Consider the following 26,851-nt stretch of genomic DNA (forward strand, 5'->3'; position numbering starts at 1 on the left):
TTTGAGATCGACTCGCTTAGCATAATGCCTAAGCTGAGCCCATCAAAACTTAGGTCAAGGCGTGTGACAGCATTTTTGATGAATCAAAAGCATGCACCATCAATTATGAGCATTCGATGTTGATGCCCTCCTGTTATTTCAGTTCAAGGGGCATTACAATGCTGCTTATGTGATTCATTTTACTCATAATTTTATTCCAATTTGCGTGCACCATTGCTATACTCTAGGAGGGGAGATTCCGCTAATTATACATTGTCTATACCAAGCACTGTTGCATGTACATCTAACCCGGGGCCGGTCAAGCCTCTGTACCCATCAACTCAGCATATTTCATAAACTCTTCATCCTTCGCAAGCATCGCCAACTCCTCAGGGTGCGTCCCCAGCATAAGTTCCACTCCTCCATCCTTCCTCATAGGCAAAATAATTAGGAATCGGAACCGTCCGTTGCCTCGTTCAACTTGTGGACGCATTGACTCTGGCGAACCACCGTTTGCAAAGAACTTGTCGCCGAAAGATATCTCGCTCATCTGGAACAGCAGCATGTTGGAGATCATAGAGTTCATGTGCTCAAGGCCCATGTTGGCTGTTGAGAACCTGCCATGGTCGGGGAGATTTTGCAGGATGGTAAAAGCATCGTGGATAAGAGAGGGGGTGATTCGCGCGTTGGACTGGCGGAGTAGCCAGGCGATGCGGCCTATGCTTGTATCAGGGGAGCACAGTGCCTCAAGATCCATGCTGAATCTGTTCATAACGAGTACACTGCCCATATAAGTTGAAGGCAGAAGAGAGGAAAAGTAAGGCCGACCGTCTGTGGGGAGTTCCAGTATGGACTTTGCCTCAGAATTGAAACCTTGTTTCCGGATCTCCTTCGCAACACGATAACGTGCCCTGGTGGCGGCTCGCCAGAAAAAGGCCTGGAGAATGTCGCTCATTGACAGATATATTCCCGGGACAGATTTATCGGACGCCACACTCTCTTTCATTTTCTCGAGCTTGTCAGCACTGATGAGGAACATGGTGGTGGTCATGCACCGCTCAGCACGAGGCAAGGGCCAGACATTGTGTAGAGGAAATCCGTATCGAGGGTGGATTTCGGGCTGAGGAGCTGTAGCCTTCGCTTGCTGGTTATTGCTCGGCGGAAAGAATGGTAAAACGTCCCATGCCGCTGGATCAACTTCGTCCATTGAACTGGGCCATCCTTCCTGCTTGTGAACGATCTCTGGCAGGCTGTGGTTGAAGCTCTCGGGGTCATACCACTGACACGTAGCCGAAGCATCTCCTTGCAGGTATCTACAATTCTCTGCCCATGCCTTTATCGCTATGACAGCGCCAACGCCATCGAGGCAGCAGTGATTAAGATCGGCAGCGATGATACATCCGCCCTTGACAAAATTGACTTGCCCAACGAAAATATCTGCAGGGAAGGCTGGAAAGGGATCATCTCTCAAAACGAGACTATCAGAGAACAGTGAGGTTGCAAAGCCTGCATCTCTCAGCACATCGAAAGCCGGGAGGACATCGGAAAGATTCTTGTATACAAGCCGATTATGCGCAGTTGCAGCCATTGATAGTGGGGGGATAGTAACGCATAGGTCGTCCTTGATGTAGCCGATTTCCTGATCTGAGCGCTTCATCATCTTACCGCCAAGTGCGGGTATCATGTCAAAGGTCCGGTTGAGGCCTTGCTGAAGGTTATCGAAGACATCTTGAAATGCAATTCCGTCGTGCAGTGAAAAGTAGAACATGAGACCCATGCCATGGTTTGGATTGACATAGTCGAGCGCATTCAAGGGGAACGACAGGCGAGCTTTGTGCTGTGCCGCCTCTTGAGCGATTTTTACCACGACCTCGTCTTCCTCTGCAGCAGCATCCTTTGTCAACTCAGCTTTGACAGTCGCCGCCAAACGTTTGATGGCAATAGAAAGACTCGCCAGACTGGGATTGGCATAGATGTGGCGTGGGGCAAGATGCTCGTCTAGGCCGGTTGCAGCTCGGATGGACTTGACAACTGAAAACACTCCAAGCGAGTCCAAGCCAAGATCGAAAAAGTTGGCAATTTGTGAGGCGTGATCAATTTCAGGCAGCACTGAAGAAAAGATAGTTTTAAGGCCACTTTGAATTGCATCAGCAGAAGTGGTGTCAATAGAGATAGAGCTGGTCGTCTCGTCGCTTCGAGAGCCGTAGAAGCGGTCAATATAATCTCCGTATAGTGCCAGCGTGGCTGGGCGCTTGATTGTTCCCTTGTCGGTACGGACGAATGGCTTGTCGGGTTCAGAGAAGGTGACAAAATCTCTGAGCAGCTGATCCTTGTGTCTCGATTGTGAGTTTGCCTGCTTGACGGCATCCCAAATGCTATCAAGAAGCTCGTCTGTCTTCTCGTAGCCATCCTTCAACTCAATCAACAGCCCCGCCTGTGGCTTTCCAGTACCAAATATAAGGCAGCCCATGATTGCCGGGTGCGTTGTTATAGAAGCCTCGGTCTCTAGCGGCGATATCTTGTATCCATTGGACAACACGACGAGATCATCGCTTCTACCCTTGAACGCCCAGAGATATGGCTTGGATGGATGTCTTCTGTAGAGATCCTTAAAGTTGATAGAGTCTTTCTCAGGAAAAGTCTGGAATATTCCCTGAAAAAGTGGCCAGTGCTCGTTGCGGTGCACCCAATGCTCGTATGTGCCCTCTTCCACTTCTTTAAACTCAAAGCCCGAGTAAGGATGGAAGCAAAACCAGTACCAATCTTCTCTCGGGACCACCAAATTACCGATAAACAAGCCTTCCGTTGTTCCAGTAAGATTAAGCACCCGGATAACATCATTTACCTTTCCGGCGCTCGTTGGGCTCACAGGCCCCCCAGAGGCACAGATGAACTTGGATTTTCGCAGCTTGGCGAGTACTTCTGGCGTTTCGCCCAATTCATCAACCAAGGAGGGAACCATGCTCCAGATGTCAATGTCCATGTTCTCTGCCAGATTCTCGATAAGATTGATGTTGGGTAACACTCCTACCGGACCCAAGACGCACTGCAGGTCGAATAGTGCCGGCATCATGATATCCATGATGATCCCAGCCCCCTAAAGCGCGAAAGTTGGTTAATCACAGTTTTTTCCCCATAGAATAACAGACTTACATGACTCATTGGAAAGCTGGAATAAATCTTGTCGCCCGCTTTCCAGTCTGCAGTCCACGGGAGCAGCCCCTGGTCACCTTCTACTGGCGGCAGCAATCTCACTGCATCCATAGTGCCAATCAGGCCATGAGACCAAGGAATAGGCTTCGGGACACCGGTTGTGCCCGACGTGTGGAGATAACAAAACGGCTCATCTTTGGCCTCTTCGAATGTCTTGGTGTAGGGAAATGGGTCTGTCGGCTTGTCACTCAGCAAGTCGTCCAGCAGGGGAAGCTCCAAAAGCTGCATAGGTCGCTTTTCCAACAATTCCTTCACGAGAGGGATGAGAGGCACTTCGCCAGCATTAGCCCATATATCGCATCTGGTGGCGTCGAGAACCGCCAAGGCTCCTTCGGTGCTATTCTTTGGCGATAGAAATAAGGCCTGTAAAGTAAGTCAGTAAACACTCTCGCTTGGCAGTCAATTCTATGTCAGCGTACAGAGTATCCGGCTTTGACGGATGCATATGTCAACAATACATGTCGAAGATCGTCTGGCGAATATTAGTCCATCATGCTATAATGGATTGTGAACAATGAAAGCTTTGCTTACGTGGCCCAATGTATCCCACAGGCTTAATCGATGAGCTGGTGCCGACCTGGCTTTTGATCCACCAAGCAAGCCTGTCCACTGCTTGTGTGAATGTCTTTGCAGATACATCAAGACGTCCAAGCGATCCATCTCTCGTTGTAGTGAGGGAAAAGACAATCCGCCCGGGATCTCTTGCCGCCAAGCTGTCCATGATCTGAGGAATGAGCCGTCTACCGTATGATCCATCCACTCCCTTACTCTTCTCTGCCTGGGGAGAGACCTCATTCTCGTTGGCACTGTCAATCAGAATGTCTGCCGTGGCCAAAGTGACCGGGCTATTCGTCTCTGGTGTACTCGCCCTAGTACTCATGGCATCTTCCCTCGGTGAAAAGGTCTCAAAGTTCTTCGGCGATGGGACTCTAGGCGAGACAGTCCTTGATGTGGACGCTGAGCTGAGATAGTCGCTCATGTTAATCTGTTTCGCCTCCTGCAGGTAATTTACTGTCGGACTCTCATCATCATTCGAGGGCTTCTGGCGAAAATACACGGGCCGTCCGTCTTCAACAACAAGCTCCATTCTCTCATCCTTGGTAAACTCGCCCATCGGCGCACTGACCCATTCTCCGTCTGTCAGCTGAGCCACGCTGCAGTGCCACGGGGTTGTAAAACCGGTTTTGGTATTGAGCAGACATATCGAAAGCTTCAGGCCCGCCACCGACTCGTGTATGGAAAGGCGCAGGTGATCTGGGTAGTTGTGCTTTATCGCTTGGGCGAAAGCCTGTAAACTGTTAGCGACACAGACTAAATCCTTGTAATACTACACTTGGTGTCTCACGTAGCCTCTGATTAGCATCTGCTTAGCAATATACTTGCAGTCCCGCTTGTACTCATTGGCTCCACGTTCCGGTCCTTGGGGAAATATGTACTTGAGATCAGACTCTAGGAATCTTTTGTATCCGAGATATGTCAGCTTGGTATCGGGGTTGTTTGCGATCTCAGAGTCGATGTCGAGATCATCTTTACCGTATTTGTTGAGCAGCTCTCGCCTGAAGGATGTGCAGTTTGCAATATACATGATTTCCGTTAGCGTCTCTGGAAGCGGCAAATCCAAAAGATCCTTGATTCTGGAGAAGGCAACATTGTCGAAGTTTCTCTTGGAGGCCAGCTCGCGCAGAGATCGACCATAAGCCCAGGTATCTCGGTCAGATATGGATAAAAGATCTTTGATCACAGATTAGTCCCAAAAATATCCCGATCTTCAAAGAAACAAAGCCTACCGTTGTAAGTGATGCCGTCAGAAATAATGGTTACACGAGCTCCGGGTGGATACACCTCTTGGATGCGCCGGCACATGTCGTTGAGCCGTTCCAGCGCCAGCTCCTCCGCCTTATCTGGAAGCGTCCCGAGAACCTTGTAGACCCTGTTTGCAGACTTGAACGGGAATGCGGGAAGACAAGCCTCGACCCTGGTTCCCGCAGCAACAAATCTGGCGATGACGGCCAGAAAGCGTGTGCTCCCACCCTCCAGCCGCTCCCGTGAATCGTCGAATTTGTTGAGTGCATACTCAAAAATGATGTCTAGGATCAGGCGAGAGGTCTGTGTCTGACTCTCAGCATCTGCAGCCATCTGGCCTGTGGCTAGCGAATCTGTGCTGCTGCTGCTGACGGCTGGGGCCGAGCTGACACTGCAGTTGGTGGTTTTCATTGTAGTATAAGCTTCTTTGTCGGGAGGTTGGTTGCAACGCTGAATCCCTCGAGGCAAATGAGTCGTGTGTCTCAGTACTGCGAATATTTATCACGCATTCTGTAATTTATATCAGCGCCATGTAGATCCAGCATTTGTAAATAGATACTGGCAAAGCTTCGTTTGAGCAAGTTTGCGCAAATATTTGTTCCCTTGCAAAAACTACCATGAAACTATCATGCTTTGGGAATAAGATAGTGGTTTCAAGCACGGTTCAGGCTCTGACTTACATACAGGCCGCATAGTGGAGTCCTGTTTGCGGCGAGACAACTAAGTAAGCTGTGCAGTTGCCATTCTCTCTATTTCAAATCAAGAGCATGATCAATCTTTATACCAGATTTACAATATCCTTACACCTTACACTAGACGTTGATTGGCTAAACCATCCATTTTGCTTGTTACTTTCGCAAAGTCTTTCGATTGTGAGCCCATGCACCTTAGCGACCAATGTCTTACACCTTGCTTGCCCTGTCCCACCTTTATTTCGGTCCTCTGTTCATGATACTTCTCGCAGTTATACCAAACTGAACCAAAGCCCCGTCGCAAGATGAACGATACTCACGGTGCTACACCGCTACTGCAAAACTGCGAGCCTCTCGGTGGCTACAGCGCCATCGCCACTGCTGATGAACTGAACGAAACACGCACAGAGGAACACGACAGCCAGTCCGTCAGCCAAGATGCACAGGCTGGTGTCCAGCAAGTCGAGGCCATCGCCATGGTGTGGACGCGGACTGACCTCATCATCGCCTATATCCTCATCTGGATCGTTTATTTTGTCATGCTGATGCAGCAGAACACGGCGGCGGTTCTCTCTCCGTACATCACCTCTGCTTTTCGAGACCACTCTCTGACCCCAACGGTGGGCATCATCAGCAGCATCATCGGCGGCGTGTGCAACTTGACAGTGGCCAAGATCCTCGACATCTTTGGCCGGCCTCAGGGCTATGGCTTGTCTCTGCTCATCGTATCCGTCGGCCTCGTCATGATGGCCATGACCACCAACGTTGAAATGTACGCAGCAGCCCAGGTCTTTTGCACAGTAGGCAGCAGTGCCTTGCTCTACAGCGTCAACATTTTTGTATCCGACACATCGTCTCTTCACAATCGTGGCCTTATGACTGCGCTGACTTCCTCACCCAACATCATTACGACGTGGCTCGGAGGGCCCATCTCGCAGGCCTTTCTGAGCGGACCCGGTTGGCGGTGGTGTTTTGGCATGTTTGCCATCATGATCCCGACGCTGTGTTCCCCATTGCTTGGTCTTTTGCTGTTCAATTTCTACAAAGCCCGTCGACTAAATCTCGTTGCACCGCAGAAACACGTGAGGACCTTGTGGCAGTCTGTCCATCACTACTTTCACGAGTTTGACGCCTTTGGGCTGCTGCTATTGACGAGCGGACTTGCAATCATTTTGCTACCGTTCAACTTGTATGCGCTTCAGGCAGATGGATGGCAGTCGCCACTCATTATAGGCCTGCTGTCGTTTGGTATTGCGCTTATTGTTAGTTTTGTCCTCTGGGAGAGATTTTGCGCACGCGTCACGTTTATACCATACTCTCTCCTTTTAGACCGCAACATGGTCGGCTCTTGTATCCTCGGTGCCGTTCTGTTCATCAGCTATTTTTGCTGGAACAGCTTCTTCAGCTCATCGCTACAGGTAGTAAACAACCTTAGCGTCACTGAGGCGAGCTACATTGTCCAGATATACGGCCTCGGCAGCAGCCTCTTTGCCATCATTGCTGGTCTAGGCATCCGTTACACTGGACGATTCAAGTTCGTCACCCTTTTCGGCGCCATACCCATCTACGCTCTGTTTATGGGACTCATGAACTACTTCCGCGAGCCTAACGGGAACATTGGCTACATTATCGTTTGTCAGCTCTTTATATCATTTGCCGCTGGAATCATCATGATTACTCCCGAAGTTGCCGCCTTGTCTATCGCAAGTCACCAACACATTGCCGTCATCTTGGCCATCGTGTCCATGTTCTCTTCCATAGGAGGGGCTATAGGGTATACCATTGCTGGGCAAATCTGGCAGTCGACTTTCCCCAACAAACTTGCGCTGTATCTCCCGGAAGAGGAGCTACCCCATCTAATGGATATCTATGGGTCGCTAGAGATCCAACTAAGTTATGCAGTTGGAACTCCAGCTCGGCTCGCCATTCAGCAGGCTTATGCCGATGCACAAGCCAAAATACATGTTGCCGGGACTGCCATTTGGGCTCTTGGGTTTGTCGCTGTGGCCATTTGGCGAAATACAGATGTCAAGACGATACATCAGGTCAAGGGCAATGTGATCTAAGAAGATGCGGCTCATGCTCCGTCAATCGAGGGTTTGCGCCTGGCAACTTGATCGAGATAGCCCCAAAGGGCTGCTAGTAGACGCTTACTATTGCCACCCAAAGTACCGTATGGCAGAACCAGTAAGCCACATATCGCCCTATCTGCAGAATAGAAAATGGGCCATTATATAGAGCCTTTTCCTCTCAGGTAATCATCTTCATCCGTCGGTCTCTTGACTAGCTATCCATCAGCGCCTCGTCGCAGAAACAGTTTTATGCGAGTATAATGCGGCGGCGTTTGATTGAAAGGTGTGGCGATCCCCACTTGATGCCTCTGTCTCAAGGAATGTATTAAAGTTGGAGAGAACATGGGAGAGAGCATCACTTGGCAATATAGGAAATGATAAGACGGACTTGATCAGCCAAACTGTGGTGTTCGTTAAGAATGGACAAAGTAACAAGGTAATCACAATAAGTAGCAAAGGCCATAAATAATACAACTTATGATAGGCTCGGACATATCGCTCCCGTAACAAATCTGGAGACAAAACGACTCCACTCGCCGCTTCCCACGTATAGCGTTGCTACCAGCATCGGCCCTGCACTAGTTTCTCGAGTCACGGAACTAGACGCTAACAAGTTCGTAGATGGGCTAAAGCCGCTGACATAGTGCACCTGTCGTTTTTACAGCGTGTGGTCGGACATGACTTCAGTCGGACGTGACGTTAGTCGGACGTGACTTCATAGTATGTGCTCCTTCTAAACGTTCACATAATGATGAGCTCAAGGTGTCATTTCGACGTAAAAGACTAAGCAAAACCGTGCTATGAGCGTAAGAATATACATCATATGACTACCTACCTATATATAACTGCGTATCTATACAATGCGTAAGGAGGAGGATTCAACCCACAGTTCTTACTGCTCCTGTATAGAACGGCGATTGTAACGACATCTTTTTTTCACATCACTACACATTTTGAAATCCATAGCTCCACGACTAGCAAGAATCTAGACTCAGCCAAACACATGGCATCTCTCCGGATCTTTGGCTCTCGGTCTCTACGCCGAATCATACCTAGTCAGGCGGGTCTGATACAGCTTCGTCCATCTGGAGTTCGTCATGTACAGAGTGATGCACAGGCGAAAATCGATAGGGCAGCATCTGGAGTTCGTCATGAACAGAGTCCTGCTGCACACACGAAGATTGACAGCACAGGTGTACCACCAACATCGATCCCAGTATCCTACTCAGTGTAAGAAGAAGATACAGCCCCCTAATTGCCACAATTCCCACTTCGCATGTACATTTAGCAATGGGTGGTTTTCTAACACTGCTCTAGATACGTCGCTTGCGCTGCTGCCTTTATTGTCATTGCTGTAGCATTACCTAATATGCTGGGAAACCCAACGAAGGTGGCTGAAGAGTCCCCTAAAGTGCAACCTACTGCAGAAGTCATAGAGAGAAAGTTGGCGCCCAAGGTTCAGCCACCGGCTCCAAAGGACAAGGTCAAATAAAGATGGAATATGTGGGAACTTTGGGGTCTGAAAGAAAAATAGTGAAAAATAGTTCAACAACAGGGGGGTAAAGTAAAGGTTATGTATGCTTTTAAATTTTGGCAGATCCTTTTGGGTTTCTACTTTTAGCCTACTCTATCACCAAATTTGCTTCCGATCAAGACAAGGCATCGTAATACCCTAGCATAGAGGAGAAAAAGGTAATAAACTGCATATAGATGCTTGATCAAACATTATATACAGGCATTGCAGGTGTATTACCCGCAAGCTTCTCATTTGTAGAAGGTAAAAACTTCTTTTCCTTGTACCACTCGTGTGCTGTTTGTGCCAGGTCTTTCACTTCATCCAACCCAAAGTCTGGTTCACCAAGCAGTTCATATACACCCGTTGCATAATCGGGAGAGATGTTGTACAACTGTGCTAGGTATTTTACCTAAAAGTAACCGAATTAGCAGTGCTTCCTCACTTCTTAAGAACATATTCTTAACGTACCTGAATCTTCTTGAACGCCACTAGTTGTAGATACTTGGCGGTATTCTTACAAGTGTTCTGACGTTGTTGAGGAGTCATGACTCTTGTCCAAAGTTCCGTTGCTTGGTCATAGTCATTCTTTTTCCCTTCATGCCAGAAATGGCTCTTTCGGCTAACAATGTTGTCAGAAACAGCGTAAGGTGCCTCTGCTACATCAGGGCGGAATTTATGAGCAAAGCTGTTTGGCGCGTATTGTTTATTGCCGGCGTGGTTGGCATCGGTTCTCATCTGGCCGTCAAAATTCAAGGACGCGTAGGACTTGGCCATAAAAGGACAATTAACGGGCACCTGATGCAGGTTGACGCCAATACGATGGTACTGGGCATCGCGGTAGAAGAACATGCGGAACTGGAGCAGAGGATCTGGAGAATCCTCGATGCCTGGCACCATGCTTCCCGGCGAAAAGGCGGCTTGCTCGACATCACGGTGAAAGTTTTCCGGGTTCTTGTTCAAAACGAGCCGGCCGAATTCCTGCATCGGGAACTGGTCCCTCGGCCAGACCTTGGTCACGTCAAAGGGGTCGAATCCAAGCTTGTCAGGATCAGCCTGATCAGGTTGCATGACCTGCACGTTGGCTGTCCACTCGATTTCCTCGCCACGCTCGATCGCGTCCCAGAGGTCTCGCTTCGAATAGTCGGGATCTCTTCCACACATTGCGACGGCTTCCTCATCAGTAAACTGTTTTTGCCCGTGTTTGGCAATGAAATGGTATTTGATGTAGACGAATGCACCGTCAGCATTCACCCATTTAAAGGTGTGACAACCATAACCATGATTGAAGCGCCAACCCTGAGGTGTACCGTGGTCACTGAAGAACATGAGGCCAGCGTGGTTGGCCTCGGGCGTATTGGCAAGGAGATCGAAAAGTGCATCAAAATCTAGAAGAAAGTTCCTGGGGTTGCGATTTTGAGAGCGAATCACATCAGGACCTTGGATGGGATCTCGACAGAAGAACACCGGCTTCTCCGGTTAGCCAGCGTAGTTACAGGATCCGGGACACTACTTACAAAGTTGAGGCCTACTATGTCGTAGTTTCCTTCCATAGTATAAAATTTAATAGCAAATCCTCGGGGGTTGCGAGCTTCATCCGGGAACTCTCGACCAAGAGTCACAGTTGAAAATCGTACAAAAACTGGCGTTTTCTCACCAACACTGGATAAAAAGTTGGCTTTCTGAATAGCATGGACGTTAGTAAGTTTTTCTTACGGCAACAAGAAGGGAGTGGGAATGTTGTACAGTGAGGTCTGCCACATCTTTAGTGCATTCAAAGTAGCCAAAGGCTCCAGAACCGCAAGGGTGGACCATTCCTATGGCAGGTATAAGCTTCATCAGCGCTACACCGATTAGATGGACTTGATACTTACGCTCTAACAGCTTAGACCTGTTGAAATGCTGTTGCTTCCTATCATACGTTAAAACTCAGCTTTCAAACATTGAGACTAGTACACTTACTGGAAAAGAAATACATCGCTCGCAAGAGGTAATCCTCCGACCGTCTTGCTGTGGGCTCTATTCTTGCGTCAATCAAACCTACCCATGTTCGAACTGCTCGGCCACCTATACTCACGGGTCGGGAAATGGGATACCCTCATTGTTGGTGAAGTAGAGGCCATCGTCTTCTCTTTTACCGCCCTGCACGACACCGGATACCTTTGCAATGATGTCCGCAGGCCCTTCATTCGCGCTTTGCATGTGGCTCATCCGAGGTTCGCGACGCTCGCCTTGCACACCTGCGCCGATTGCTGCAGCAGTGGCCCTCAACGGATGCTGTCGAGGATCAAGCTGATTCGAGTTACTGGTTGTCGGATTCATTGTTGGATAGCTCTTTAAATATAGACGGATTCTCGAGAGAACTGCGATGAGGAAGCAAAGGATATTATTGGATGTGCACGCATCGCCCACTATATACCTATAAGCTCTCGCTCACAGACTCTCTATTAAAAAACGGTGTCAGTCATTCTTATGTCACCTGAGTTCTTATGACAAGAAAAGGGGCATTTATTTTTATTTTTATTTCTCTCGAATTGGAATAGGTAGATTGTGACCCCCTCTTCTTCCTTATTCTAACAGTTATACGGCATCAGCAATGAAGAAAAAGCCATTTCGAAGTCATAAACGTCATAGATCAACACAAGAACCTTCTTTCACAATAGTTGAAGCGTTGCGGGCAACAGCCAATCCAAGGCAAATAACAAGGGCCGCTTATTCGCCATGGAAGAAACGTGTCGTAATGCTTGCTACAATGACACATCCATTACAAAACTCAACCTTTTTCGTTAATCATGGAGTCCACAATTCAAAATGAATCACGTAGAGATCTAGATGCAAACCTTTCTTGGCGTTTGAGCTTTAGATATTACCGTTCTTGGCTCTTTGGAATCGTGCGCCCGCGGGAAGAGGGCTTTGGTGTGGACACACTATTTGAAGCGGAACGGTTTATTGGCCCGGAGCTAAAACTCCTAGCACAGAAGGGTCGTTACTCCCCAAGTCAAACAGCTTCTCAACAGTCTCTCCGATACGCCTATTCTCAAAGTCGCAGCGTTCTATATAAAAAGCAAAGTGTGTGTGTTACTTACCTAAACTTTCTGACGTTTGGGGTATGGGGTATGGAATAGCAGATCGGAGAGGAGTCCTAACATGAATAAACATCTATGACGGTAAGATAAAGTTAGGCCCAAGCGCCATAGCTTTTACTTTATTGAATGTATCATGCATAAGAATATTAATAACCCATAAGAATATTAATAACCCTATATGACTGTAATTTCTTATATGCGCATTGGGCCCTGGCATAATGGTAGCGGATATATCCTTCACCATGTGTTCCTTAACAGGTCGATTTATTATAGCAATATAGACAATGTTATGGTTCATATCATTCTTTGGCACTGCAAGTCAAGTGTTTGCTCTTGCTTCACTCAACAAGTAGTAAAGTTATTGAGAAAAGTGACATAACAGTCAGCTCCTAGGAGGATAAATTCCGATCAAGTAAGTCATGATGTTGCTTGAATCTATTTCCAAATTTTAATGCCTGCGGAATGGAGTTTCGACATGGGACCTGAAGAGCCGTCTGGTCCCACAAGGCCGCACATTCAATTGATATTCAGAGAATAGAATTTTTCCATCATTTTTTGTCACAGCAAAGGCTATGAGTCCCATACGTCCATTCTCGTTTATCTCATAGTTACGTATCGGCTTAGATACCTAACCCGTATTATTTCGCTACCCTATGACTGGCCAAAAAAGCTCAGCGCCATGCCATTTCCCCGCAGAAATCCTCATAGCTCGTTGTTTTGGCCTCTGAATGGCTGGAGCGGACATAAGCGGACTTTGTACAGGATCTAAACCTAGTTAGCTCTTTGGCTCTAAAGTCCGAAGCGAAAGAGGCCCCATGCGATACGCCCGTTCATCTTCCATATACCCGTTGACAAATATCCTCTCGGTATTAATCTACTTTGGTTGAAGAAACCTTTGATGGAATCGTCTGCTCCTGAAGCTGTCTCAAAGCCTCCTCCGCGAAAACGTCGCCGGCCGACTCGATCATGCCAGGAATGCCGCCGTAAATACTGCCTTCACACGCCCCTTGAGCCCTTAACTGTGATTGACTCTTGCCACGCCATAGGACGAAAGGTCAAATGCGACCTTGAGCAGCCCTGCGCGCAATGTGTAGCTGCAAGATGCGCATGTGTCTATGATCCTCACCCATGGTCGAAGACCTTGGAAGCCGCTGCTGTCGGTGCTATACCATGGCAACCCGTCAGGCGTGAAACACAGCGGCCTGGCTCCCTCAATTACGTGGAGCAGGCAGAGCAATCTCTGGTAAACCAGCATAACTCGCAGAGGCTTTTGCCTATTCATGGGTCTAAGAGGCCCATGGAAGATGAACTGATGAACCTCGGGTGCCGAATCAGCGCGATAGAGCAGCATCTGGCATCGCCGAGTGCACATAACCAGCATTTGGGTCATGTTCAGAGGGAAATACCACCACAGGCTCAAGGATTAGCTCTGAATAAGTCAAGGCTCTACGGTCCAACACATTGGTTGCATGGAGGAAATGAGGTAGGCCAACTAATCGAGTACCGCTTCTGTCATTATCTACTGACCTCTGTAGTTCAAAAGGGTGGCAGTTCTTAATAAAGACAAGGACCAATCAGCGGAGGAAGAAGTAACGAGAGACCAAAAGGCCAAACTCGAGAGGCTCTTTCACAAGTGCAAGCACCTTGCTCAAAAACTAAAACAGAATGATCCAGGAAGATCCATTACGCAGTCGGGTTCGAGCCTGTTCTTGAGTAGCAAAAGCTGGGCCGATCAAATGGCGCAGTTATACGTCACCCGCTTTGAGTCGGCATTTAGAATCCTCCATATTCCTTCGTTTTGGGTAGAATACGACGAGTTCTGGAAGAGCCCAGAACGGGCCTCAATGGCGCTGCAGTGCAAGGTTAAGCTCGTAATAGCAATCGGCTCCAGCCTGTATCGAGATGCTGCGGACGCCGACAACATAAGATGGAGCTCATCTCGGTGGGTTCATGAGGCACAAACCTGGGTAACTGGCCCCCTCAAGAAAGACCGAATAAGCCTCAGTGGCCTTCAGGTACAATGTCTATTGATCCTTGCTCGACAAGTGTTATCCATCGGAGCAGATTTAGTATGGATAGCAGTAGGGACTCTTGTTCGTACAGCCATGCACATGGGTCTACATCGCGACCCAATACACTTCAAAACAATGACTGTCTTGTACGTTGCCCCCCAAAGAGACCATATTATACAAGCCGGCTTTCTTGCGTTCTTCTAACGTTCTTCTAATTATTGACTTGCTGATATGAGTCCTTACAGACAGGCAGAGATTCGTAGACGATTATGGGCCACGATACTCGAAATGAACCTGCAGACATCGCTTGACTCAGGAGTCCCGCTGGCAATATCATTTGATGACTTTGACACGAGTAGTCCCCGGAACGTTAATGATCAAGACATTAGCGAGAGTACCGAGACTCTTCCGTACTATGAAGAAACAACTGTGACGGATATGTCCTTGCAACTGCTCTTGCTCAAGTATCTGCGACCAAGAAGCGAAATAGTCCGCCGCATGAACGGAGCTTACTCCAGCTTCTCCCAAGACGAAGTTCAATCTCTCACTTCAACTCTCAACAGAGCCTGTCGTGAGTGCAACGCCAGTCTTGCAGGCAATACTAACGGAGATGCGACCAAGGTTTTCAAGCGCAACATGGCCGATCTGCTTCTTCGTCGCTTTATGCTTACCGTTCACCGCCCACTAGCCACTGCTTCCAGAATTAGCGAACCTGGTTTCCATTTCTCCAGAAAAGTGTGCCTTGACTCAGCAACGGCTTTGCTTTCACCACCGCATAACTCTGACTTTTATCATCTCACATTCATCGGTGGTGGCATTTTCAAGAACCGTATCATTCATGCCTCTCTAGCTATATGTTCAGATCTGATTATCGATATGGAGGAGCTTAACTCGGTGGAATGGCCGTCGACTTATCGGAAAATGCTCATAGATTCTCTCCGTGAAGCTGTGAGGCAGACGACTGAACGTATAAGGCTTGGCGAGAAAAATTTGCGCTTGAATATGAAACTAAATGTCGTCTTATGCCGTGCCCAGTGCGCAGGATCTGGTAGTGTTCGGCAGCTGAAGATGATTGAAGCAGCCCAGGAGAGTCTGAAGGCGGCATATGCTGTTATGCAGTCTCGTTTGAGCGTGATGGACGGCAAACGACTCGAACAAGGACAAGGACATCTAGAGCACAGTGAGCATGATTGGCAAAGCTTGGGTCTGAGCGTCGATGAGGATTGGGATGAGTCTTATGATATGCCGGATATCGGACTTGATGAGCTCCTTTGGCTAGGCCTGGGCGAAGGCGGGATCGCGGCTTCACATGAAGTAGAATGATTAACTTCGTCTGCGATGTCTTTCCCCTTTATCTAAATAGCCGTTAGTGTCAAAGTAGACGTTTAACTCCGTGAAGTTGCATGACCACGTAACTTCACTCTAGTTCCGGAGGTACGGTGCTTATCAGCTACACGCTGCCGATTCTAGGCTGCCTGAAGGTCTCATAAAGTATATAATGCGTTTTAGACCCTCTAACCGGAGTATTCGCTCGCGGAAATCCGGAAAATTCGTTATGGCCACGGGCGACGAATATCCCACGGAAACCCGTTCTCGGCCGAGAGGACTACAAGCTTGGCATCTCCATGTTATGCGGCCAGCGTCCTCAACATAAATAGCCTCTTTGATCTTCTTGTATCCATAAACTACAAGTCGCTCAATCTATTTTCTTTCATAACATCAATCTCACTTCTTTGCGAAATGGAGTTCAGAATCCCCCAAAATCATCGAGCCATCATTCTCAAATCAGTAGAGAAGGATTTGAGCGGAGTCCATCTTGAAAGCATCGCTACACCTAAAGTAGAGGCTGGCAGCGCTATAGTGAGAATCCTAAGTGCTGGAGTACTCTCATACCAGCGCGATATCTACGATGGAACCCGCGACTATCCTCTTCCCAAGCCGCTTGTTGGAGGCTTTTGTGCCGTCGGCCGAGTAGTCGCACTAGGGCACGATGCTGTGTCTCTTGAGGTCGGGAAACTTGTGTTTCTGGACTGCGTTATTCGTGCGCGCGACGACTTGGACGCCATGATTCTGTCTGGCATCTCGGATGGGTTCAATGAAAACGCCCAGAAGTTACTGAGAGACGTGTGGCGGGATGGGCTGTTTGCGGAATACGCAAAATTTCCATTGGAAAGCTGCGTCCCTCTCGATGAAACAAGACTCTGTCATGAACTGGGATATACAGTTCAAGAGTTGACCTACCTTGGCTATCTTTTGGTGGCTTTTGGTGGTCTAAGAGACATTAAGCTTGAGCCTGGGGAGACCATCGCCATCTGCCCAGCGACTGGTGGATTTGGAGGAGCGGGAGTCCAAGTCGCCGTCGCCATGGGCGCAAGGGTCATTGCTATGGGCAGAAATGAACAAGAGCTGGACCGGTTGAGAAAACATATTCTAGGCGGAACCCCGGGTGCCAACATCGAGACTGTTACGATTACCGGAGACGAAGACAAAGACTCAGCTGCATTACTCAAGTTTGGAGCCCTTGATGCTGTGCTAGACTTTTCGCCAGCTGCAGCGAGTAAGTCGGCGCATCTGAATGGCGCAATCAGGGCTCTTCGGCGCAAAGGGCGTGTCAGTCTCATGGGAGGCTTTGGCGATGGACCGCTGCCCAGCTTTCAAATCATTGCGAATGATATCACGATTAAGGGCAAATTCATGTACGAAAGGGACGATATGACGCAGTTTATTAGGATGCTGGAAAGAGGACTGTTCCCTAAAGGGGAGAACTTTGTGATTCCCAAGAGTTTTTCACTGGACGATTGGAAAGCAGCGCTTGATATGGGGGCTGAGTATACAGGAGCTGGAAGATTTGTTGTGATTACGCCGTAGGTGTTTGCATTGGACAGCGCATAGAAAAATGTAGCTATGTATAGGTAAGGTAGGAGTGATTGGCCAAATAGAAAGTTCTCTGCTCTAGCACTGTACATTACCAAAGATCGCCTAGAAAGTTTTGAAAAGGTAGTAAGTATCCTTTGCACATTGAACGTTTCTTCGGTGATGAATTATTACATTTAGCGCTTGGTTTGTCCAGCCATCTCATCGATCATGCATAGTAACTCAGCTGCAACAGCTAGCAATGATTCTCTGAGACAAAGATTTTCTAATCTAGGTCTATTCGTCTTCGAGAAATTCTGACCATCTTTCTCCATTCAACATATCTCTTTGTCGCCCTTTTTCAATCGCCAGCTGTGTCCATACAGCATTATAAGCCAGATACACGGGCTGAACACAACCCAAAGCCCTGCAATGAACACGCCCATCCAGCCCATTCCGATTCTGTTTATCATGGGCGTAGCAATAGCCACTGCCCCAGCGCCAATTAAACAGCGGAAGAGGTTATTCGCTGCGACGGCGGTGGCAGGTGTATCCGTGTTAATATCTACCACCAACACGTTTAGGCCGTTCAAGGCCCCCGTGAAAAACATGCCAATGAAAAAGAGGGCAACCTCAATACCAGCCAGGGAGGATTTACTCTCCATGATCCAACCGTAGGCTAATGCTATGCCGCTGGACAGATATATAAGAGGCAGAGATACTTCTAAACGGGCCCGTTCCACGTTCAGCTTGCTCATGTCTTGCTGACGATTGGCAGTAAACTCGTAGTCCGCCTTGGCAGCATGCCTCTTGAAGTTGCGGTCGATCAAATATCCCACTGTCCATCTCGTGGTAATGCTGCCCACGCCAATTGGAAGGTAACAAAGGCCAATGATGACTGGACTGAACCCAAATCGGACAGAAAGCTCATTGGAAAGCGTTGTGAGGATGGAAAAGTATCCGGCATACATGAGCGAGCCGAATCCAAGCACAATCCCGGATTCTCTGTGAAGAAGAATCTTGAGCGCAGCAAATGGATTGGGTCTTTTCTTCTTAGCGGCCGGCTTCTCTGAACCACCTCCAAATCGATTTCTCCGATGCTGGATGTAGGCCAGCAGAGACATGTTCCACCAAGGGGCAGGGATACTGCCATTCCCAACCACTGAGCGGCATGTCTCGGGTAGAAATACAAAAATCAACAAAAAAAGCACGCCGGATAGAATCGTCAGGAACCAGAATAGAGCTCTCCAGCCCAAGTTCTCTGTGATGAGACCTCCTGCAACGGGGCCAATAGCTGGGCCTAGAGTCACACCCATTCCCGCGTATCCGATGAATTTGCCTCTTTCCGCACGCGTAACTAGATCGGCTACCGTGGCAGAGCCGAGAGCAATAGTAGCCGAGCTTCCACATGATTGAATGCATCGAAGAACCAATAAACCTGCGTAAGTGCTGTTGAGAGCAAGTGCTATGTTTGCCGCCAGATATATGATGCCGCATATGACATAGGCAGGTCGACGACCGTAAGTATCAGAAAAGGTTCCAATAAAGGACGGAGCAATGCCTTGAAATATCTATCGGTGAATGTCATTAGCCTATTGAGATGCTGGAATAATAAAAAGATATGAAGCTGACCATGTAAGTTGTGATGGTGAGATTGATTAAAGATGGCGAAACGTTCAGGTCGTGGGCAATCTGGGGAACGGCTGGCAAATAGACTGCTGAGGAAAGGGGAGAAATGATTCCCATAAACGAGACCGATATAATGAGAAATGTTTTTGTCTTTTGGCTGTAGATGGAGTACGGCTCATCTGCTCTTTGGATGTCTCGTGGTGTGCTCTTCTCAGATTGAAGGATCTCATTGGTGGCTGGCCTAGTCAAATCGTCCGTTTGCGGCCCTTTCGTCGAGTCTTGGTCTTGGCACGCCTGGACTTGATCACCCTTCTCATATTTCTTGATAGTTGTGTTGTCCATAGCTACAATGAGTTTTCTCTGTAGAGAACTGGACTATATAATGGCGATAGGGATATTTCCCAACTTATAATGTGATGTGAAGATGGAAAATTGCCGAATCGGCGCCGACGTATGGGTACATTAACCATAAAGGAGAGGGATTCAGCTCTCGACCGTTAACAGTGTTATTCAATATGCCCAAGAAGCGATTTTTCTCATGAAAAGTGTTTGCTGTATTTCCACAAGGTAGCTGGTGGCCAAGCTTTTACTGTAGTAATGAGGCTGTCTACTACGAGCCCAACTCAGATTATTGGCTGCGAGGTCAACGACGCCCCCAGAAAGCGATTGCCATGGTTCTTCCATCAGTTTTAATGATCAATAAGCATTCCCGTGTATTAGATCTATGGTATGCGCTGATGTATCTGCTCTATTTATACCTCGCCACCTTTGCAAATTAATTCATCGGTTGGCGGTGTTGCGCCTGGTTGACGTATTGAATGAGTTTGTACATAATGTTGTAGGGCTACTGCTAGTTCACATACAGTGGCCGTCTCCGGACTTTAGTGGTCTGTGATGATTCAGTGTACCTGTAGTACCGTAGAAAGGACGCAGTATTTACCTCTGATGTCATACTCTTTCCAAGGAAATTGCAGGCTTGAGATTCTCAGAAGAACGAGACACAGTTTATTTGCTAAAGCCTTTGTTCTTTAGTTGTGAGATAGGGATCGGACTGGTTGGAAACAAGACAGACACATTCACAGTGAGCTTCTTGCTTAGAGAATTAGCCATCACGTGGAAGGTGACTGTCGGTTTAGCTCCATTTTACCACCCTTGGCCTGAAAGTATTGATTCTGCCAGAAAGTTGCAAACACTTAAAAATTCTTTGTACATATATTTCAGCATTTTCAGGTGCTGGTGTTAGATGCTTAGCTATCACTCGGACTAGGCCCATTGATCTGTTTTCATTATTGCCTAGTTGACCGCCAAGTTCTCGCAGCGCTCAACGTGTTAAATTATTCATTCATTGCTGAATCTTGCCTGTTCAACTTTCTTTTCTCTTTCACGTTCACCTAAATTTGCTTCTTACCTTATGTCACATATTCTTCTCCTGCATGAGGCCCTGTACTATGGAATTCGGGATCAATACTCTACGCACTTTGCGGTTTATGCGTGCTTACTCTATCTAGGCTACCTATCAATAGCGAGCGGAATTGGTTTTAGACGGACTTTCTTTGTATGTGTTAGGACATCAATTGCCGGAGCACCATGGCAAAACAACTTTATTCGAAAGAAAAAAAGGCAAGGTTCCACGAGACAAACTTTCAATTCCAAGCTATTCCTTTTGATCGCCGACGAGTACGGCGTAGATGCGCATGTGGCTGCCTGAATATGGCTGATTGGCCCATTATCCCGTCCTCGCTATAGCGCAACAATATCATGCTAAAATATCGGTTAGAGGGTCCCGTGTTCGGGACCGAAAGCAATGTCTAGCGGGGCTCTTGGCATTGATCGGCAACTTCTGTGGGACAAGGGAATCAAAGTCAAGTCAGCTTATTATCTTCTTAATACACCTTTGATGTGTTGAAGCGGTTGGTATCATACAATGTTTGGGGCAGGCTTTTCAGCGGCCAGGACGGTTACTGAACGTGGGCGTATACGGTTCATTCGCTCGCTCAAGAATAGCCACCTCTTCTCTTTGTACCATGAAGAAGTGTTTTGGAAATAACAAGTTTGAATCACTTCGCCTTGTCTTGAGAGCTTCAAGCACCGGGATAATGAACCCAGCCATCCAACGAGCTTTCTGATGGTACGTACCAATGCAACTGTCGTAGCGGCTTAAATCCCATTGGGGGCTATTCATGGGAACAGAGATCCTTCGCCAATTGAAGATAGAGTCTAGTCCAGATGGCGCATAGATGGCCATTATGATTCGAATTTATTGCTGATTACCAAAACTGCCGTCTAATAGCCATACCTCTGCTCAGATTGACATGCGCGGGACATTCAGCGTAACCTGTAGTCTAGAAAAAGTGGTACCGTGTAAGAGAAGTCATTCAGGAAAAGGAATATGCGAAGGAAGATAGACCAATTTTAGAAACTTAACCTTGATTCTTTGTTTATTTGCGTTGCAACCTTGACGGTCTAGAAGACACCAATTGTGGTCAGCACAGGCTAAATCAGTATGCTCCCAAGGACGGCAGATAAATCCGTATAGCGCCCGATATACCGTACCCGACATGCCGAGCTCACCTCTTTGGGTTGCAGTGCATGCTCGTGGGATTTCTAGTGTTACTATATGACATAAAAGCTACTTGTTTGGAATGACTGATTGGTTCAAAGCTTTGGAAACGCTGAAAGCTTCTTGGCACATTTTTATTTATAGTCTGCTCATTCAAAAGTCCTTTCCCTTTCAAGCCAGACGCAGGCAACGTATATTTCTTTTGATGGATCGCAGGCGGATGGTCGCTTTAATTGCTAATTGTAGGAATGCATATAGGGTTACAACTTCAGGTTTGCATGAAGGATCAGTGGCTTTACTTTGCACGAAGGATCTGGCGTTGTCGAAAGATGGACATTTCTAATTCCAGTGTAATTTCTTCTCACAGCCGCTGATTAATAAGTGGCTTGGTGAACGAGATGGCATTGCAGAGAATGTTATAAATACTCTGTCCTGGCTCCCTGAACTTGTTTTATAATTTCCTCAGGGTCTTTGATTGCTCTACTATACTTCGCATTTTACAGTCTTGCCTACCAAATCAATTCTACCAACCACCTCTTCCGTCATGCAGCTTTCATCTCTTACACTTTTCAGCTCTCTCGCTGCCATCGCGTTGGCAACACATAACCCGGGCCAGTCATGCAGTGGTTCTGGATATGACTGTTCCAACGACTTCCACAGTATTGTTGTTTGCAACGGCCGTCAGTGGGTGACTGCTGCTTCTTGTCCTTCATCTTGCTGTGCATGGCCTGCTGGCTATGCTGCGCCATTTTGCAGCTGCTAAATGAACGTGAGTCTTTCGAAATTCATAGTAAAAAAAGTTGATAAAGTGTTAATATGTATGTAGCATGAAAAAGATGGTAACCACAATTTGCCGGATTAGGAACAAAGGTTACGTTGGTTTATTATAGCAAGGCAAGAAGATTCATTATTGGAAGAAATCCTATGAACTGCATCCAAACATCAATAATGCATTCAATATAATGGATTAAATTGCAATTTGGAAAGACTATTGGTCATGTGAAATAGTTCAGTGAGCTGTAATCCGAGATTCCATCAAGTAGTAAAGCTTGCGTGAGTGTCTGCCAGGTTTACCACAAGATGCTTCATGACCCATTCTATCTAAGCTACAGTACAATCATCCTAGACCGTGTCAATACAATATTTATCCCTTCATGTACTCAAGTATAGAAAATAATGATAGTATAAGAAGAGTGACAAATTAACAATCTCATTAGTGGAGTCCAATGACAACTTCGGACCGTATCAGCACCCGGCACTGAACTTTGGCTCGGAGTTTCCGATGCTTGCATCTATCTTGGGATGCATTTTCGGGTTTCAGTCCAAAATTCAGTCCGAAATTCAGTCCGAAATTCCAGAATCACCATTCAACAGCCTGCTATAAAGCTATGGCATACCCCAAGTTTCTATGATGCAGCATTTCACTTTCTACACCGTAATTGATATTTCAGGTACTCATGGCGACTTTTCTACGATCCTATTTTCCCAGTAAACCGACCTTTCTGGAAAAGGACGTACCTAGCCTCAGAGGAAAAGTAAGGCTGCAGCAATCGTTCCTAAGATATTACTATTACTGATATATTTCTTTGCCAGGTATTTATCGTCACTGGAGGTACTGGAGGTGTAGGTCTGGAGTTGGCCAGGATTCTATATCATGCCAATGCTGCCAAAGTTTATCTTCTCTCGCGGTCTCCAGAATCGGGGGAGAAAGCAATCGAATACATCATGAATTCGGAGCCTCCGCTGGGAATGAGACCACGCTCTTCCGAGCAAAGCGAAGCCCTTCGCTTTCTCAAGCTTGACTTGGCGGATTTATCTAGTGTCAAGGGGACAGCAGAATCATTTCTGAAGCTCGAAACACGTCTTGATGTCGTCTGGCATAACGCAGGAGTCATGATAGTTCCAGAAGGAAGTGTCAGTAAACAGGGCCACGAACTCACCTTTGCAACCAACGTTTTCGGCCCTTACTTGTTGCAACACCACCTTACTCCAATAATGCTTCAAACGGCTCGAGATCCGGACACGCCAAAGGGCTCTGTTCGGGTGTGCTGGGCTGGCTCTGGATCTGCGGTGGCGCCTCCGGGAGAAGACGGTATAGTCTGGGAAGACTGGAAATTGAGCCCTCCTGGATTTCAGGGCTTCAAAGGCCGCACGATGAGATACACTCAAAGCAAGGCTGCAAACGCAATTCTCGCGGCTGAGATGGCAAAGGTACATCCCGATATCATCAGCTGCGCCTTCAATCCGGGGGGAATCAAGACAGACATTGCCCGCCACGCTCCATGGTACCTTCAGGCGTTTCATAATCTCATGTCTTATGCGCCGCGATTTGGTGCACTGACAGAGCTTTACGCTGGCCTGTCGGACACGGTTGCCGAAAGAAATGGGTGCTTTGTAGTTCCTTTTGGACACGTCGGCGGGACTGTCACAAAAGTGGAAGAAGGGATTTCACAAAGGAATTCTGGTGCAAAACTCTGGAATCTATGTAATGAAAAAGTCAGAGACTTTTATTAGATTACTATTCGGGGCAATGTAGTTTGGCGATATGGTGGCGCTTGAATCAGCTAATTATTCGGCTAGCTTGAGCCAAGAGTACAGAGGGAGTTGGATAATAATAGAAGACTACTGAGTCGCTTAATAAGATACACTTCAAGAGAGCTTTAATTGTGTGTATATGTAATTACAATACCTACGCAAAAAGGAGTTTCTCTGATGTTCAAGAGCTGGTAAAATGGAGATACTCATCACTGTATGCCAAAGTAAAAGTCTAGCGGAGCAGGGCTAACTTAGCGTATGATTTTGACGCCTAAAAGAGGACTTCCGGAATTTCGGTGCTCGCTGACTGTACCGAGATTCCGATAGCATCTTTTAGGGGCATTTCACGAGCTCCTTTCATTGAAACCTCACGGAAAGCCCTCGCAATGCGCCGATAAGCTGCGCAAAACTACATTTGGCATCATAGCAACTTGTTCTAGCTTCGTGATTGCTGACACGTGGCAATGGAGGGAACAATCGCTTCCGGAGCTTCGCACTTCGGGGTCAGGAGAACAGGCAACCTTCGCCGATCTTGCGAGGCCTGTAGGAGCTCCAAGGTCCGCTGTATCCCTGATATGGACGACGCCAACGTGCCCCAATCATGTAAAAGGTGATTTGACACGCATCCTCTTCATTCGTTACAGCCGAGATCCAATCAATAACAGCCAATCCAGATGTAGCATCAATGGGACGGCATGCATGTTCGAGCAAGCCATTGCTCGGCCCCGACGGGCTAGGCCAAAACCGTAGGCCCGTTTCATTCATCTTCGTCAAGTCAAGACTAATTCACTGATCGCAGGAGATCGAGAGCAAGAGCAGTCGAAGAGAAGCTTGAAGGGCTAGTGACCCTCATATCGTCGATGTCTGAAAAGACAGAATTAAATAAAGAGCTCAAAAACTCAACCAACCTGAGTTCAGGTAGTGCTGTCAAAGAAAATTCGGAGCTAGACTTTGCGACAGACTTGGTCAATGTTCACCCAGACGTGATTTCCATGGGTTTCCTCGATGCTGATGAAGCGAATCAACTGCTAGCAGACTTCTTTGTCGCATCGGCGGAATTTCCGCTCATAGTGCTTCCTTTTCATGCTGATCTAGAATGTATGCGATGGGAGCGACCCTGTCTCCTCCTTGCAATCCTCACTGCATGTGCTCGAGATCATCTGCAGACACAGCTAGAGATAGAATTTAGGAAAATGCTAGCTGACAGAGTGATTCTTAACGCTGAGAAGAATATGGATTTATTGCAAGGATTACTAGTATTTCTCACCTGGTAAGCTTGATATGGCACTGCTCCTCTTTTCAAGTCCATATGCTAATGTTAACCCGTTAGGAACCACCATTACTTCCATCCTGCTAGAGAACAAATTTACCAGTTATCTCAAATGGCGGTTACAATGGCAGTAGAGCTTAGGCTTGGCCCTCCAGACGAGTTTCTCAGAGACATTCTGCTACAACATCGAGAGACATTTGATTTGTCGACTGGTAACGAGAATTATTATTCAGTTATAGAGAGTATGCGTACATTTGTCGCTTGTTACTACATTTCTTCTTGGTAAGCCTCTCTGATATGGTTCATGTAGCTAGTACACTCATTCACGCTTCTTGCTTGATAGCATCGCGCTGGCAATGAGAAAGCCAACACATCTCAAGTACAGTAGCAATATCGCAGAATGCTGTAGGCTGTTGACGTGCATTTCACAAGCTGCATTGGATAAACTGCTCCCATGCTTTGTGAAATTGCAGAAGCTGGCCGAAGAAATTGACCAACTATTTCAATACAGCAATGAGGAGCCAATGCAAAATTTTGATTACATCCAAATTAACGCTACGATAACAAATTTCAGAGGGAAGATTGATCAACTAGTACAGCAGTTTCCGCCGGAGGCAAAGACAAACAGTGCGTATCCTGTGACTTCATTATCGATAGTACATACTAAATACTTAACATTGCAGGCTTGATTCAAAGGAAATGTCTCTACCTGCAAGTGTATATACAAGAGATTGGTCTTCATGCTCCTATGAAGCACCGAGATCTCCACGACCAAGGCAACTGCGCTTGTTGCAATTGGTGCTCATCACTACAGCGGTTCAATATAGTACTCTCATGCGTGCAAACAGCGCAGAGTTATATCAAAGAATACGTGCTTTTACCTCGACAAACACTTCAACACACTATTCTGTTCCAGGAATCAGAGCTTTTATATTCCATTCTCGTACTGGCCGCCGGCACACTTGGAGGCATTGCTGTGGGAGAACCGGGCCAACTGCGCGACTGCGCAGACATTTCTACTTATCTTACGCCTCTCAAAGACAAAATGCAGACCATGGTATCAAAAACAGAGGATGGGAAAGACAGACGCGACTATTTCTGGAAAATGATGCAGTTTTTCAAGCATTGTTTGAACTGGACAACAAGAAACACCGGCAGTGAGAGTCATACGACAGGTAACTGCCTGTGTAGCAGGGATAATGACATGTCCTTTACGACGATCCTAAAAAATGTTCCTGAGGAAGAAGTAGTACAAGATGAGGCATTCAATTTTCTAGACATGAGCTGGATTATAGATACTTCACAGTTATAGCCAAAGCAATGACAGTCGCCTCCAATCCAGCACTGGTCTACGAGCATATCTAGCTAGCGTCGTGCATGAGTTGATCGACTGAATAGCAGGGCGCATGTTTGGAATAGAAAAGTGATCGGTTTGATCTATAAGAGTGTTTATCTTTGTATATCGATGTCATAGGAAAGAATAGCCATGAGAAATCTTCTTGTCGTGTAAAGAAATTGCATACTACAAAGCTGATAGATCACCGTGTCGAGGCTTTTTGCGGAGTGCGCGCAACGCAAGTATTGATCAACTGACACCTATGCCTCTATATAAACATCGATTCCAAGGACTATAC

General features: G+C 47.2%; 9 protein-coding genes across 9 annotated transcripts; 5 read left to right on the forward strand and 4 right to left on the reverse strand.

Annotated features, from left to right (window-relative positions):
• Positions 1–298: 298 nt before the first annotated feature.
• TGAM01_v201952 (transferase family protein) lies at positions 299–5,406 on the reverse strand (the record flags this gene model as incomplete). The annotated part of the gene is made up of 6 exons (XM_018800192.1): positions 299–3,076; positions 3,133–3,555; positions 3,612–3,664; positions 3,724–4,480; positions 4,538–4,923; positions 4,980–5,406. The coding sequence occupies 6 exons, from the start codon at positions 5,404–5,406 to the stop codon at positions 299–301; spliced, it is 4,824 nt and encodes a 1,607-aa protein (XP_018666334.1).
• Positions 5,407–5,992: 586 nt separating this feature from the next.
• TGAM01_v201953 (siderophore iron transporter mirB) lies at positions 5,993–7,753 on the forward strand (the record flags this gene model as incomplete). The annotated part of the gene is made up of 1 exon (XM_018800193.1): positions 5,993–7,753. One exon carries the CDS (start codon positions 5,993–5,995, stop codon positions 7,751–7,753), a length of 1,761 nt encoding a protein of 586 aa, XP_018666335.1.
• Positions 7,754–9,477: 1,724 nt separating this feature from the next.
• Positions 9,478–11,594, reverse strand: TGAM01_v201954 (catalase; the record flags this gene model as incomplete). Its single annotated transcript, XM_018800194.1, has 6 exons — positions 9,478–9,684; positions 9,744–10,745; positions 10,790–10,954; positions 11,019–11,184; positions 11,235–11,291; positions 11,350–11,594. The coding sequence occupies 6 exons, from the start codon at positions 11,592–11,594 to the stop codon at positions 9,478–9,480; spliced, it is 1,842 nt and encodes a 613-aa protein (XP_018666336.1).
• Positions 11,595–13,256: 1,662 nt separating this feature from the next.
• TGAM01_v201955 (hypothetical protein) lies at positions 13,257–15,693 on the forward strand (the record flags this gene model as incomplete). Its single annotated transcript, XM_024548883.1, has 3 exons — positions 13,257–13,841; positions 13,894–14,516; positions 14,616–15,693. 3 exons carry the CDS (start codon positions 13,257–13,259, stop codon positions 15,691–15,693), a joined length of 2,286 nt encoding a protein of 761 aa, XP_024406286.1.
• Positions 15,694–16,110: 417 nt separating this feature from the next.
• Positions 16,111–17,238, forward strand: TGAM01_v201956 (hypothetical protein; the record flags this gene model as incomplete). Its single annotated transcript, XM_018800196.1, has 1 exon — positions 16,111–17,238. The coding sequence occupies one exon, from the start codon at positions 16,111–16,113 to the stop codon at positions 17,236–17,238; it is 1,128 nt and encodes a 375-aa protein (XP_018666338.1).
• Positions 17,239–17,558: 320 nt separating this feature from the next.
• Positions 17,559–19,194, reverse strand: TGAM01_v201957 (hypothetical protein; the record flags this gene model as incomplete). Its single annotated transcript, XM_018800197.1, has 2 exons — positions 17,559–18,794; positions 18,856–19,194. The coding sequence occupies 2 exons, from the start codon at positions 19,192–19,194 to the stop codon at positions 17,559–17,561; spliced, it is 1,575 nt and encodes a 524-aa protein (XP_018666339.1).
• A 1,600-nt stretch (positions 19,195–20,794) lies between these two features.
• On the reverse strand, positions 20,795–21,034 carry TGAM01_v201958 (hypothetical protein; the record flags this gene model as incomplete). Its single annotated transcript, XM_024548884.1, has 1 exon — positions 20,795–21,034. The coding sequence occupies one exon, from the start codon at positions 21,032–21,034 to the stop codon at positions 20,795–20,797; it is 240 nt and encodes a 79-aa protein (XP_024406287.1).
• A 1,835-nt stretch (positions 21,035–22,869) lies between these two features.
• On the forward strand, positions 22,870–23,926 carry TGAM01_v201959 (hypothetical protein; the record flags this gene model as incomplete). The annotated part of the gene is made up of 2 exons (XM_024548885.1): positions 22,870–22,947; positions 23,006–23,926. The coding sequence occupies 2 exons, from the start codon at positions 22,870–22,872 to the stop codon at positions 23,924–23,926; spliced, it is 999 nt and encodes a 332-aa protein (XP_024406288.1).
• Positions 23,927–24,411: 485 nt separating this feature from the next.
• Positions 24,412–26,529, forward strand: TGAM01_v201960 (hypothetical protein; the record flags this gene model as incomplete). The annotated part of the gene is made up of 6 exons (XM_024548886.1): positions 24,412–24,557; positions 24,622–24,693; positions 24,747–25,217; positions 25,278–25,499; positions 25,561–25,844; positions 25,901–26,529. The coding sequence occupies 6 exons, from the start codon at positions 24,412–24,414 to the stop codon at positions 26,527–26,529; spliced, it is 1,824 nt and encodes a 607-aa protein (XP_024406289.1).
• Between the last annotated feature and the right edge of the window lie 322 nt (positions 26,530–26,851).

This window comes from Trichoderma gamsii (genome assembly GCF_001481775.2).
Source record: "Trichoderma gamsii strain T6085 chromosome Unknown Scaffold_5.2, whole genome shotgun sequence".
NCBI lineage: Eukaryota > Fungi > Ascomycota > Sordariomycetes > Hypocreales > Hypocreaceae > Trichoderma > Trichoderma gamsii.